The sequence below is a fragment of the Pezoporus wallicus genome, unplaced genomic scaffold (genome assembly GCF_028554395.1).
Source record: "Pezoporus wallicus isolate ANWC-B61680 ecotype Strahan unplaced genomic scaffold, APGP_CSIRO_Pwel_v1 contig_5416, whole genome shotgun sequence".
Classification (NCBI taxonomy): domain Eukaryota; kingdom Metazoa; phylum Chordata; class Aves; order Psittaciformes; family Psittacidae; genus Pezoporus; species Pezoporus wallicus.
In genome coordinates, this window is record NW_026642898.1 from 1,192,357 (window position 1) to 1,207,104 (window position 14,748).

General features: G+C 46.5%; 1 protein-coding gene and 1 long non-coding RNA gene across 6 annotated transcripts in view; both read left to right on the forward strand.

Moving 5' to 3' along the window:
* Nucleotides 1-14,748, forward strand: part of SLC24A3 (solute carrier family 24 member 3) — a 165,549-nt gene that overhangs the window by 136,179 nt on the left and 14,622 nt on the right. For 3 of the 5 annotated variants that reach the window (XM_057433141.1, XM_057433138.1, XM_057433139.1), the window contains exons 8-15: nt 132-157; nt 1,762-1,815; nt 4,211-4,356; nt 6,981-7,141; nt 7,628-7,904; nt 9,458-9,624; nt 11,574-11,688; nt 12,610-12,722. In XM_057433141.1, the coding sequence (XP_057289124.1) occupies nt 132-157; nt 1,762-1,815; nt 4,211-4,356; nt 6,981-7,141; nt 7,628-7,904; nt 9,458-9,624; nt 11,574-11,688; nt 12,610-12,722 (1,059 nt within the window). The remainder of the gene's footprint in view (nt 1-131; nt 158-1,761; nt 1,816-4,210; nt 4,357-6,980; nt 7,142-7,627; nt 7,905-9,457; nt 9,625-11,573; nt 11,689-12,609; nt 12,723-14,748) is intronic. The other 2 variants (XM_057433143.1, XM_057433140.1) reach the window with 1 other exon arrangement.
* Nucleotides 1-14,748, forward strand: part of LOC130611904 (uncharacterized) — a 164,340-nt gene that overhangs the window by 121,660 nt on the left and 27,932 nt on the right. The gene's annotated exons all lie outside the window — the stretch shown is intronic.

The following is a 14,748-nucleotide window of genomic DNA, read 5'->3' on the forward strand; positions in this document are numbered from 1 at the left end:
AGAGCATGATCCCATTGCCCTGAGCCCTTGGTTGCTCTGCCTGCTCTGTCCCCTGCTCGGGTGATGAAGGGCTGGTAAATCAGCTGTGATTTTGTATATAACATGCCTGTTCTTAAACCTTTTCTCCACAGTTTATTTATGACGAAAAGGTTTCCTGGTAAGTGAATCCCTTTTCTTGTCTTATTTCTGGTTGTGCCACAAAACCCTGCAGTAAGGAGGGCTCAGGGTTAACCCTGCAATAAGGAGGGGGAAGCTGAAAAGCTCTGCAGGGTGATTCAGGGAGCAGTTTCCTGCTGCATGAGAAACCTCAGCACAGGATGGGCCAGAATGATTCATTTTCTGAGCCAGAGAGGAAAGCCTGGGTGCACGTCACTCAGGATTCCCGGTGCAGTGGCGGCAGTTGGTGCCCTCTGCCCTCAGCCCAGGAATGCAGAGGCGGAGGCTGATGCTTAGGCGCAGTGTGCCATGGATGTCAGGCACCTGGGAATATACAGAGCTGCCCGAGCAGTCAGTGAATGTGTTCCAGGAGTTGGATTTTTAATAATAACTCCAAAGGCAATATTAATGAGCAAATGACCAGTTTAAATAAAGAAATGCATATATGTTAATATCCCCATGAATGTGCTTAAATGTTCTGCAGTAGGTATGGTAGGCTTGGAGGGCTTCAAACACTTTCAGAAGTGTGCTTCCGGTTGTTTTGCTTTCATGGTTTTGTTTGCAGCACCTCTAAGGGCTTGTACAGTAACAGTGGCAGCTTTGATTCCACTCTTGGCCAGTATAACTTAGATTGCAAGCACTAGAGGGAGTCAGGCTTTTGGGGTTGCGTGTTTTCTTAAACGTGGTCTCGCCAGGGATTGTTTCCTTTCAGAGGAGCGTTTCTGAAGCAGAGTTTTGCAACTGCCTGTTTTCCTTTGCTTTGTTTTTGTTTCTTAACTAAAACTGACTTGAGGTCCAATTGTAGTTGACTGTGCCCTTCAACTAAAACACATCAATGTGAAAGCTGAAAGTTTAGTGCAATGTCTCAAAATCCTTAAAGAGAAAATGGCCCATGAGTTTTAGTATATAGCAGTCTGATAGCGGATGATTTCCACCAGGACTAGCAGTTAGCCCTAAGGAACTGTACAGAATACAGCATTTTGATCAATGAAAAAGATTACCTAGAAACAAGTTCTAAAAGTCATACTGTATTTTTTTTTCATATACATTTCATTAGTTTGACACAGAAACAGTGGAGGAAAACCCACCAGTATCTAATCAGCAGCTTAAACTGCTGCCTGCTGCGTTCTCAGTGGGTACACAGCAGCAGTAGTGAAAGAGCAGCCAGCACTTGTTCACTTTGTCTCAGCATGAGCAGTGTGCTTAAGCATGCCCCAAAAACCCGACAACCTGCTTTACACCAATGCAGGCAGGGCAGGATGACTTCTCCCCTCTTCTGCCACAGCGCCCACAGGTATTGCCCTTACAGAAATGTTTGTGTTCCTGAGGTGTGTGATTTGTTCACTGAACTTCTGGGTTGGGTCACTTGTTCTTAGCTGACAGGTTAACTTGGCCAAGTAAAACTGGAGCAGAAGTCAAGAAGACAAAGGAGGTGTCACACAGGTGTGTGTGAGCTATCTCCTTATACATCCCCTTTTCTAGTGGTGTGTTAAGACAGCCCCAGAGGGTCAAGCCTTGGTGTGACAGATGGGGGAATGGGTGAACTTGGGCAGCTGAGTGATGTGCCCTGCGCTGATGTGTTTTCTGTGTCGCTCTTGTTTGCAGGTGGGAGTCCTTAGTCTTGGTGCTGATGTATGTCATCTACATCGTTATCATGAAGTAAGTCAGATGCACCCTCCGCTTGTTTAGGTTGTGAGGCTCCGTGCTCCAGAGCTTTTCCAAAGGTTCCAGAGGTAATTAAAGAGAGCCGCAGGCTTTGGGCAGGACATTCATTGGCTCACGCAGCTTGCACACCAGCAGCACCTCCAATAGCAGAGGTTAAAGCACTTTGCCCTGCCATGTAGTTATCTCTAATTTGTCCTGGTGAGGAAGGAAGGGGCTGTTTGTCCCCATAGTACAGCTCCAAGGATTGGGCATCTGAAGGCCTACACCAGTGCATGCAGCTCTGGCAACAGACAGGAGCTGGAAGCTACTGTACAGCAGGAAAACTATGACATAGTTGGGCACTGGTCAGTGACCTGCTATATCTGTTAAACACACACAAGTCTATGGGGCTAGGTGGGATTCACCCAGGGGTGCTGAGGGAGCTGGTGGAAGTGCTCCCCAAGCCAATTCCCATCATTTATCAGCAATGCTTCAGGCAGAGCGACTGGAAAGCTGCTTGTGGAAAAGGACCTGGGGTGGTAGTCAACGGGCAGCTGAACATGAGCAGCTTGTTCCCAGGCAGCCAAGAAGCCCCCAGCATCCTAGCCTGTATCAGCCCCAGTGCGGCAGCAGGGCCAGGGCAGTGTTCGTCCCCATGTGCTGGGCACTGGTGAGGCTGCACCTCAAATCCTGTGTTCAGTTCTGGGACACTGAGGTACTGGAGCAGGGCCAGAGATGGGCAATGGAGCTGGTGCAGGGCCTGGAGCACAAGTATGATGGGGAATGGCTGTGGGACCTGGGGGGTTCAGTCTGGAGAAGAGAAGGCTCAGAGGGAGCTCTATCACTCTCTACAATGGCCTGAAAGTACCTGTAGTGAGGTGGGGTCAGTCTCTTCTTCCAAGTAATAAGTGTTAGGACAAAAGGAAATGGCCTCAAGGTGTGGGAGGGGAGGTTTAGACTGGAGATTAGAAACAACTTCTTCAAAAAAAGGGTGATCAAGTATTGGAACAGGCTGCCCAGGGCAGTGCTGGAGCCACTGTCTCTGGACATATTTAAAAGACATGTAGATGTGACACTCAGGAACATGGTTTAGTGGTGGCCTTGGCAGTGCAGGGTTAAGGGTCAGACTCGATGATCTTAAAGGTCTTTTCCTCCCCAAACGATACTGTGCTTTGCGGCTCTTGCCTGTGTGAGCCGACCAAAGCTAATGCAGCAAGCCTGTGGCAGAGCAGGGAACCGAATCCACCTCTGGGTGCCCGCAAAGCAGCCGCTTCTGATTTTGCTTTAACATGCCTCCTCAGAAATAAAACCATGGGGGATTCCAGTCTACTCTTTATGGGTGCAGACCACCACACAATTTGTTCTTGCTTTCAGGGAGACCCACGGTAAAACTGCAGCACAATCAGCATTGGTTTTCTGAGCATCTGACCTGTGTAACTTCTTTCACACAAATCCATGCTAGCAAAGTTAATCTGCTCTGCTGTTAGGTTCCCCACCTCCTGCCTTGGTTTTAAAAGCCAGTGGAAAGGAAGCCCAAATTTAAACTGGAACATTCAACAAAACCTACCGTCTGCCAAGCACACCAGTGGCCTTGTCTCAACAAGTCAGAGTTCAGATTTGTTTTGAAATGATGAATAAAGTAAATATTGTGAGAGCAATTCTCAGTAAGAACAGCAAAACACCCAGGCTGGGTTGAAGGGAACACGAGGCAGAATTCATCTCACTTCTTATAACTAGAAACTTTTTCTTTAACCTGGAGGGTAGCTTCACCCTTGCAACAATGAATGGATGAGCAAACCAGTTGTAATGTCTGAATCAAGAATGGATTCTTTTTCTGAAAGCAATGCTGTAGTGTGAGCAGATGTTTCAGACCTGTTTGGGCATAGCTAGGATGGTTGTTGGCCTGTCGTCCAGGTGTTCACAGTGGTCTACCATTGCCTTTGAGTGTCGTGGTGAGATCATGGCTCATGTTCCTGTCAGCTGCTGGCTACTTGAAATCCAATAAGAAATTACTTTAATTTTTTTCACCCCAAAGTGGAAGCAGACCTTAGCACGTGTCATGTTCCTGTGGTGGATCACAGGTAAAACAACGCTCGAGCTCAGTGTGATTGTGTGATTAAAAACAAAAATGTGGATGATGACAAGTAATCCTTATTTGCTATACAGAATGTTAATTACACATAGCACATAAGCATGCATGCCATTCCAGATTCCTGTCTTGTATTTTTCATAGCCTTCTGGGTGTGGAGAAATTGCATCATAGCCGTATTGTGGCTGGATTCCGAACCAAAGGGATTTTCTTCCCTTCCATAGCTGAATCACACTGTATATAAGCCTAGGAAAGGAAGGTTGTCAAGAAATGCACACAGAAGCAGCAAAGGTCTATATGGAGTTTGTTTCATTTGTACAGGTACAACTCAACCATACATCACTGCTTTGAAAGGAAGACAAAGAACTCGGCAAATATGGTGAATGGTTTAGCAAATAACACAGAAATGGATGATAACAGCAACTGCGATGCCACAGTGGTGTTACTAAAGAAAGGTAACTGTTCCAGTAAGTCACCCTGCTCGCTTGCATCATTCTCAAATGTTTACACGTTCGTCTGCTAGTCACGGGCTGTGGGCTGCTGCTGTCTTTCCAGCCATGGAACAGGCAGGGTCCTTCTGTAATGCCCCCGCCAGATGGCCATGGCTCCTGTGCCTGGGGGTGCAGTGTGGTCACCCAGTGACCACATCCTGGAAGCAGCTCAGGCCTCCTCTGGGTGATTCCTAGCACTGGAGAAGTGCCTGGCTGAAAGGACTCCTCCAGCTTCAAGCCTGACTTGCCTAGGGTCTGCTTCTTTAGATCCTTATAGCCATGCCATTGTGAGTCTTCTTGTGAGCACTGTTATTCTGCACTGAAGATGCCCATTTACCCCTAGTGCCTCAGTTAATTTAGCTCCATTTGAAAGCAACATAAACTGAGCAGGGAAAAACACCCTGCTTATACTGGTGTACACATTCCCCCCGGGCAAAGGCAGGGTGAAAACTGTGATGGTCAAGGTGGTGTGCTGTTACTGCACGTGCCGTTTTAAATGTTCACAGCTTTTCCATGATCTTTAATGTGGGTTTCACTTTGGCTGAAATTTGCTTCCATTTGCCTTCAGTCACAATTGTGTATGAAAATGATGTACAGATTATATTTCTTCAGCTTAAAGAAAACAGCATCCCCCACTCTGTACTCGGCAGCAGTAGCTCAGTGTGTGCGTTTGCAAGCATGTATAAACTGTGCTTACAGAGGATAATTATTTTATCTGTGCAACAGTCAACAAGCATGTAACTGCTTGGGATTTACATGTTCCTATGCTCGGGAATAACATCACCCCACCCAGACACTGGTTTACCCTGAGAAGGAGCTCTGGCTTGTCCAAAGCGGTCCTGGTCGCTGGCTGCAGATGGGCTGCCCTTTTTGTTTTGCTGGACTGAAAAAAAAACGAACCCTAAACAAACACAGGCCTCTCTTCCTGCGAAGAGTGAGTGAAAGACAGTTTGAACGCACTAAGCAACCAAACATGAAATGTAGAGAGGTTTGTTTACTGATGTCAAACCCTTTGAGTCTACCAGAGGCCAGCTGTCGTGTTACTACCCTGTTGCCGAGGAAAGGCTTTGGTGAGTGCTGCGCGCTCTGATCTGGGGAAGCTGCTTTTATGCGAACTACAGCTCTCTGTAGCCTGGGGCTCTGAATAGCAAAACTGTGCTGACCAGATGACTTCACACTGTACCAGTAAAGCGAGGCTGGTAAAACTCCATAAGCATGAACTCAGGCCAGGTTTACCCACTGGCCTCTGGGTTATGCACAAACGAGGCGGCTCTGACTGGGGTTTGGTGTGAATCTCCCCAGGATCTCTCTGTGTGACGCTGCTCAGCTGCTGGTGACTTTCGGTTTTGGACATCTGCAGTTGCTCAAACTGGCTGAGGAAGGAAGATGAAGGAATTGCTTCATTTTCCTGCAGTTTGTTCCTGTATTTCCTTGGCAGTGGGCCACCGGAGGTCTGGCCAGGCACATGGCACCGCTGTGCTCACAGCTGGTATATGGAGTCACAGCAGCACCCATTGCAGCAGGTTGCTGAGGCTTTCATATGCTACCATTTTCCTGACGCCTTTTCTGAAAAGAGGACCAAAAAGGATCAGCCGGTGGGATTTCTGTGTTTGGGGCAGGTCCTTCAGGGGCTGTGCAGAAAATTTCAGCGTGGAAAGGGTCACAAGAAAAAGCTGTCTGGCTGGTTTGATTTTTTTTTTTTTTTTAATAGGAGTGACCGCACTTATCTATCTCAATCCATGAACCTTCTCTGTCAGGAAAAACAAGTGACACTAAGGCCTAGGAGATACTCTTCTGTAAGAGTAACAGTGATGGTAGTAAATAGTAATGCCATGAAACAGTTGCCAGTGTTCAGCACTGATTTTCATAAACCGAAGCAGAGATGAGTCAGGGAAGACCTCTGGTCTCCCTGCTGCCAAGTCACAGTCCTGGCCCAGAGTTCACAGTCAGAGGCAGCATCCATGCACAGACAGGATGCACACTGGCACTGTGCCCCAGTTGGAGCTCAGTCCAGGTAGTGTGCCCTGCCTCCTTGTGTCTTTGCTCCTGCACGATGGGTCACACTCCAGGGACTGCCACATGCACTTGCTGCCAGGTTTGATGGCACTTCCCAGCCACGAGCTGCAAGCCCAGGATGCAGGAACCTGCTTTTCATTTGCATTAGTACCTCCCAGGGACAATTTCCTCACCCCTGTGTACAGTTAATGGTGGGTGAGGCCAGTATCCTCACGGGAGTGCAGACTGTAACAGTGGAATTAATGCAGCTTTTCCTAGCACCATTTCTACCTTGGTGGAGTAGCTGCTTGGAAGTGGCAATCTGCCTAACACAGGCCTGTAATGAGCTGTGCAGAGCAGATTTAATTTTCTGTAATGGGCATGAGTGGAGACACCGTATCGGTGATTGGTCTAAGAACAGAAATGTAGACCACGTAAAGGCAGAAATTGAGGACAGGGGAGACATAATTTGAATGGTAGTAGCTAAAGGAATGGTTTTTACAAAGGACCTGTGGAACCCACAGGTTTATTCTTCTGAGAGCCATGTAGGGCAGAGGGAGACTGCTAGAAGACCACCTCAAGTTCTCTTTGTTCCTTGGCTGCAGGAAACTTCCACCGTAAAGCGTCAGTGATCATGGTGGATGAGCTGCTGTCTGCCTACCCACACCAGCTTTCCTTTTCTGAGGCTGGGCTCCGGATCATGATAACCAGCCACTTCCCTCCCAAAACACGTCTCTCCATGGCCAGCCGCATGTTGATCAATGAGGTATGTCTTTTATCTCCCCCCTTCTCCTTCTGAATTTGCTTTTTCCCGTAGCAGTGTTTAGGTCAAAATGGAACTCTGGTGTTTATTCTGGATCCCTGATAGCATTTTCCCAGTTTTTATCCTTCTGACACTGACTTTACTAGATCACCCCTTGCTTTCTGTCCACATGCAGATTGTAACAGAGACCCAGAGACCGTTGCAAGTTATTACACAGTTATGTTATCTGTGGCTGTTGCTCACAGGAGGTGCCCCCTTCGTTGATCTGGCATTAATACCGCTTGCACTTATTTAATAATATGGTACTCTACTGAGTCTGCACTTAGTCTGCCCCTGGTCTTAGAGTATTCCTGAAGTCAATTCTACAGCCACTGGCCCTTCTCCTATAAAAGTTGCAGATGTGAGATTTATCTGGTCATCTGCAAGCAACCTGTGCTTTAAATGTAAACAAATATGTTTTTCAGCAAGAATTTGTGCCTGTGTTTACAGAGACAAAGGCTGATCAACAGCAGGACATACACCAATGGCGAGTCAGAGGTAGCAATCAAAATACCAATCAAGCATGTGGTCGAGAATGGAACAGGTCCCAGCAACTCCGGCGAGCGGGGCGTGAATGGCACACGGCGGGATGAAGACATGGCTGAGGCTGGGAATGAGACCGAGAATGAGAATGAGGATAACGACAACAACGAAAACGATGAGGAAGAGGAAGAAGATGATGATGATGATGACCATGAAGGGCCATACACACCTTTTGACCTACCCAGTAAGAAGCTTCTGTGTTTGTGTTGTTCCAGAAAGCAAAACTTGATTTGGGTGTGCCAGAAAGCATCATGGATATGTGTTGAGGCAGAAGTCTCAGAGAGCTCCCATCAGCCTGCACCTCACAGTGTAGTTCCTGGTCACAGGTAAAAGATGAGAGGAACTGGGAAGCAGCAGGAACTTCTCAGGATGCAGACTGCTGGGCTTGGATACACCTTTGCTGCAGCTCATGCATTGCCCTGGCACTGCTGTTGCAGTCTGAGGGGAGAGGCAATTTCCATGGGTTGGTTCCTGCCCCAAAACCTGGGTCACCCTCTGGAGAGAACAGTCTTCTCTGCTGACTGCGGAGGAAGCTGAGGATGGTGGGGCCACCTGCAAGGTGCTTGAATGCAGGTCAGATGCATCTGCATTTGGGCCATCACTGGGAAATGAGGAGTGATCTTACCTCAGTGGTAAGGTACAGTGCTAATGGAGACAGGGCAGTGGTGGTGCTGGTGTGGAGCAGAGACAGAAGAAGGTACTGAGTGCCTCTGCTTCCTGCTGTTAACTAAGCATGGCCAATGTCTTCTCGCTCTTTCTGGAGAGCTTAGAAAGTCCAACCAGCTTCATGACTTGTGGCTAACCACATGTGCTTCAGGTTGCTGAGCACTGCGCCAGCAGGATGGACATCTCCTTTTGCCAAGTTCCTCTTATCCTATCAGGGCTCTAGTCCCAGGATGATTATAATGTATCCCTGTCCTACCTTGAACTCACAGTCGCCAGAGCTGGCAAGATCTGCCATGTTGCAGAATACTGTAGGGACTGGTCGTGCCCTTTACAGGTGAGATAGTTTTTGGGACCTCCAGATCTCCTCACTCAAACAGCATACCTGTAGTTTGAGTAAGGAAAAAAACTGCGACTTGAAGACAGTAATCGTGGAAATATGAGGAACCATGACACTGGATTCATAGTATGGGAAAGGTTGGCATGGGCCTCTGAAGATCTCTGTTTCAAACCCTTGCTCAGAGCAGGTTGCCAAAGGCTGTGTCCAGTTGAGTTTTGGTTATCTGTAAGGGTGTAGATCCCAGAGTCTTTTTGGGTACCTGTTCCAGTTTTTGACCACCCTCATGATAGGAAAAAAAAGAGAATGCGCAAGTTAAAGTAACATCTATTCTGAATTCCTCTTATTGCAGGCTGAGTCAATTGGCTCTTAAAATTTCCTTGTGCATTTCTGTGATGGGCCTGGCTCCATCTTAGGTGGTTGAAGATGGGTCAGTTCTCTTTCTAGAATCTATTTTTATGTGGTACCTGTAAGAGCTTGACCCAGGGAGGGTAGATGTGCCCTTGACCCATTGCTGTGAGGGAGGCACTTCACACTCCTTCCTTGTGCCCCTCTCTGTCCTCTCATCTCTGCCATCACACCGTGATTTTCCAAACAAGCAATGTCTTGTCTTGTCATTCGGATGGCAGTTCAGCTGAAGTGTCCCTGGCATCTTGCTTGCTAACGTTAACAACGTAATTACATTCTGGACTAAAACAGACTAGCATTGTGACTGTTTCCCTTTTTATGTTTTACAGCTGGCAAGATGGAAATCTTGAAGTGGCTTTTCACATGGCCATTGAGTTTTGTCCTGTACTTCACAGTGCCCAACTGCAACAAACCCCACTTGGAAAAATGGTTCATGGTTACCTTTGCTTCTTCTACACTCTGGATTGCAGCTTTCTCATACATGATGGTGTGGATGGTATGTACCAACTAAAGCAGAAACCACAGCCTGGAAAAGGCAACAGAAGGTGGTTTTGTCAGCTCTCATGGTTTAATCCAGCCACTAACTCAGAACCAGGCAGCCACTTGCTCGCTCCCCCTGCTTCTTCCGCCCCTCGCTCCCTGAGGGATGGGGAGGAGAATCGAAAGAATGTAGCTCCCATGGGCTGAGATAAGAGCAGTCCAGTAACTAAGGTATAACACAAACCACTACTGCTACCACCAATAATGATAATGATAAGGGAAATAACAAGGGCAGAGAACCCACTGACCCGATACCCAGCCCGACCTGAGCAGCGATCTAGCCCTGCCGGGTAACTGCCCCCAGTTTATGTACTGGGCATGATGTGCTGTGGTATGGAATACCCCTTTATCTAGTTTGGGTCAGGTGTCCTGTCTCTGCTTCCTCCCGGCTTCCTCTCTTCCCTGGCAGAGCATGAGACTGAGAAAGTCCTTGGTCAGAGTAAACATTACTGAGCAGCAACTAAAAACATCAGTGTTACTAGCATTGTTCCCAGGCTGAAAGTCAAAAACACAGCACTGCACCAGCTACTATGAAGGAGCAAAATGACTGCTACTGCTGAACGAGGACATCAGCTTAGAGAAATGTGTAGAAAGTTCTACATAGCTGAATTTTTAGATGAGAAACCTTAAGTCTGCTTCAGTTTCTATTGGACCAGTCCACTCACAGAGAAGAAAATTAGAGGCCAGTAGCCATAACCCTTGAATTTTATTCAGGGCTGGAATTTCATGCAGATTCTTTAAGATGGGAAAATATTACACTTGCACCAGTTTAACACCTCCTTCTTGTACAGGGCAGTGTACAGGCCCTGATGCAACTAAACCTGGCCTCAATAACTCTTCATTTTCTTGGAGCAAGCAAGCTTGAAAGACAGAGTAGTAAATGATAACACTGAACTCAAACAAAACACAAGTTTTGAACAAAAGCATCACAATCAGCCAAATTCTTGCACAACTACTCTAGTCAACAGGAACTGAATTCTACCTCACTATCCTGAAGGTGGAAGGGGATAAATAAAAGTGAACACAAGGAAATCCAAACATATTTGGCCTCTTCACAGGGGAGTTCATGCACTGGCTGGATCACTGAGCCTTTTAGCTTGGCTCAGGCCTCCTTACATGATATATGTAGGTGAAAAGTGTAAGTTGTCCTCATTAGGATTACAGTAGTACTGCAGCATGGATTGTGTTTCTTTTAGAGCAGTCTCTTAAGCAGAATTGGACAACGATGGGGCATTGGCATCAGGAGAGAGTATAGCAAGGAAAGCCTGGTTTTGTGCTGCTGCACTTGTGATGGAGTGCACAATTCATGATCTGTCTCTGCATGGGATCCAAAAAGCATAGAGATACCTCACTAAAGCCCTGGCCACTGCTTTCCTGCTAGGAAGGCAAAGGCAGTGAAAAAATCTTCACTGCCTTCAAAGTTCATTCTTGTACTAAATGCACAAATAAATGCCAGGCTTTTCTCTGCAAACTAATCAAAGCAGTTACAGAAGAGGTGTTTCTGTTTTGTTTTCAATAATACTTGTTACCCTGAGCAGGAAATGGGAAGTTACTTCTGCTTTTCATCTGTGAGGATGAGGTATTTTTCAAGAAAAAAACTACCCCAGCTTTCCATAGCTGAAATACCAGAGCCCACAGGGTCACTGTGCTGCTTCTAACATATGGTTCACGTTTCTTGGAATGTGCTGCAGAGAGCTGAGAAAAGCAATTAAGTGTGGCTAATAGAAAATGGGCATCCAAATTTAAAAATATTAATCATTTTGAAGGGCGCCAATTCATCATAGACTGCATGGCAAAGGAAAGAGGAAATTAAATGTATGTCCTCTCTCCCACTAGGAATTGGGCCAAGCTGGTCTCTAACTTTAGTTCTTGTAAACAGCTTGACAGCGTATTTCCTCTCCTTAGGTGACAATCATTGGATACACACTGGGAATTCCAGATGTGATCATGGGTATCACTTTCTTGGCAGCTGGAACCAGTGTGCCAGACTGTATGGCAAGCCTTATCGTAGCAAGGCAAGGTAGGTTCATCACAGAGATGTCATACTGTTATGGAAGTGTTTCCTTGTGCCCTCTTCCTCTTTAAGTTGCACAGATATCTCCTGAACATGATAACATACAGAGCCCTTTTCTGACACAGAAATTTAAAACAAGAACAACAAAGGAAATGTTCAGCTGTTGAAAAGCAACTAACAGGTTCTTAATGATAGTTAACTATTAATGATAGTATGTTGATACTTAATGATAGTGTGGAACAAGTTCTAGTACAATTGTCAACTTCAGGCCTTCCCCAGAAGTCACAATGTGTTTCTTCATTTAAATACAGTCCATACAGAATTGTTTAGAATATGGCATAAGGGTCATTCAGGTCACTTTCCAGCTTTTCTTCACGGTCATAAGGACTGGAAGATACTACTGGTTTTAAGGAAAGTTCCTCCAGTCCCAGTGACTCCAGCACCAGATGTTTTAACAGAAATAGAAAGTTGTCAGTTCTGCTTTGGGGAACAAAAACAATGGCTCTTCCTCGGAATAACCATCTACGTAATAGACTACCCGAAAACCTAATCTGATCAGTCCAATGTAGAAACTCGTGTGCCATGGTTACATCAAAGCATCAAGAGCCACACTGAGCATGGCACCAGAGTGTTGGCAGGTCACAACTGGCACAGCCAGTTGCCAGGGTCCCCACAGCAGCAGAGAATTAGCTGAAGGAAGTTCTCAGATGGTCTAGAAGGTGGATCCAGCCCCTTGAACCCCACTGGACTTGTATGATGGGGAGGGCAAAGGCGAAAGGGAGGAGGTGGGGTGAGGGTGATCTCCCTTGACTCTTCGCCTTAATCTGTGGAAATTGTCTCAATTAGCTCAGGTGAATGTATTTCTGTTTAAAAGCTGAAAGACTTTTCTGGGGCCTGTCTGACTGAGCGTGGTTTCCATTCCTGCAGGTATGGGGGATATGGCTGTGTCCAACTCCATCGGAAGCAATGTGTTTGATATTTTAATTGGCCTAGGTCTCCCGTGGGCTTTGCAGACCCTAGCAGTGAATTACGGATCATACGTAAGTCCTACATTTGTTCACATGATTTTTTTATTTCTTATTTATTTATTTATAAAACAGACCCGGGGGGGGGGGGGGGGGGGGTCAAAAATTCTGTGGACTGGATTTGAAGAAACAAATAGTTTGCTCTTTTATGATTTGACAAGCAATTGTCAGTGGACATTACCCATCCTTTGGAGGACAAAGTACTTCCATTTCTTCCTTAAATAAGCTAACTCACTAAAGTATACTGTGTTTTTATGCACTTGAATATATTCCAAATAAGAAGAATGATCATGTTTCTAATAAGCCAGAGAGGATAAACACAGAGGTGGAAACTAAAGGACAGAGCAGATCTGCAAGGCATTGGGTAAGAAAAATTCTAGCATTACTAAACTGGAAGGTGAAGGAAGCTGTTAAATAGCTGGAAATTTCAGAGCATAACCAACATCAGGAAACAGTGCAGAGCTTTCCTGTTTGAGAAAAAACACCCAACACCACTGAAACTATCCTTTACTTCTCAGATGATAAGAGCCCCACCCCAAAAGCTACAAGCTCCCTTCAGAGGAGGAAGAGCAGGAGATGCCATGAAGTCCTATAGGGAAGTCACTGTTGCTGTTGCTGTTAGCTGGACACCACTCAGACAGCCCTGTAGACAGAGGAAAAATCTTGACTGCTATCACTGAGTCAGTGTAAAGTTAAAAGACTGGAGAATGACAGAATTGGTGAGGTTGGCAAGTACCTCCAGAGATCGTGTAGTTCCCAAACCTGCTCAAAGCAGGGTAAGCTAGAGCAGGATGCTTAGGACCACGTTCAGTTGGGTATTGAATACCTCCAAGGATGGAGGCTACATAACTGATAAGATCCCCCTGAATCTTCTGTGGGCTGAGTAGTCCCAGTTCGTGCAGCCTCCCTTTGTATGTCAGATGCTGCAGTCACTTCAATCATCCTTGTGGGCCTTCACTGGACTCGCTCTAGGAAGTCTGTGTCTTCCTTCTATTGAAGATCCCAGAACTGGAACAAGCACTCAAGATGAGTCTCACCAGAGAAAAATCACCTCTCTACCTGCTGGAAACGCTTCTCCTAATGTAGCCCAGGATGCTGTTGGTGCTCCATGCCACAAGGGTGCATTGCGGACTTCAGCTTGGTGTCTCACCAGGATCAGCAGGTCTGTTCTCTGCCAAACTGCTTTTCAGCTGGTCAGCCCCAGTATTTCCTGGCTGTGCATTTTTCCAGCAAGTCCAAGTCCCTCCGAACGTCAGCACAACCCTCTGATACAACCAGACTCTTATTTTGTGATGTGCATTCTCCAAAACCCCAGAACACCTAAGAAAGCTTGTGTTTCTTTCTTACTAGTTGATGGAGGCATTGCTGTTATCTCATTGATCACCTCTGTGGGGATCTGATGATGCCCGTCTTCGTATTTTATTCCCCAAAACTGGATCTCCTGTGCAGGCCCTTTAACCTTTCTTTGTTTTATGGCAAAACCAGCCTTTGTAAGGATTTGGATTGTTTTCTTCCCTTTCTCAAAAACTTCTTTGCCCCACACAATAATGCCATCAATGTATTGCAGGTGTTCTGGAGCTTGCCCCTGTTCCAGTGCAGTCTGGATCAGTCCGTGACAGATGGTAGGGCTGCGTTTCCACCCTGGGACAGTCGATTCCAAGTGTACTGGATGCCCCTCCAAGTAAAAGCGAACTGTAGCCTGCACTCTGCTGCTAGAGAGATTGAGCAAAATGCGCTGGCAGTATCAGTTGTGGCATACCACTTGGCTGCTTTTGACTCCAGTTTGTAATGAAGCTGTAGCATGTCCGGTACAGCAGCACTCAGTGGTGGTGTGACTTCATTCAGGCCAAGACAGATAGTCTGTTTCACACAGGCCATATGGGTGAGCAGGTCCTGCTGATCACTTCTTGGCTCTCCAATCTACGGATCAGCTCATGGATGGGAATCAGGGAGTCTTGGTTGGTGCGATGTTGCCGCCGGCGCACTGTTGTGATCATGATTGGCACTTGCTGTTCTTCGACCTTCAGCAACCCCATAACAG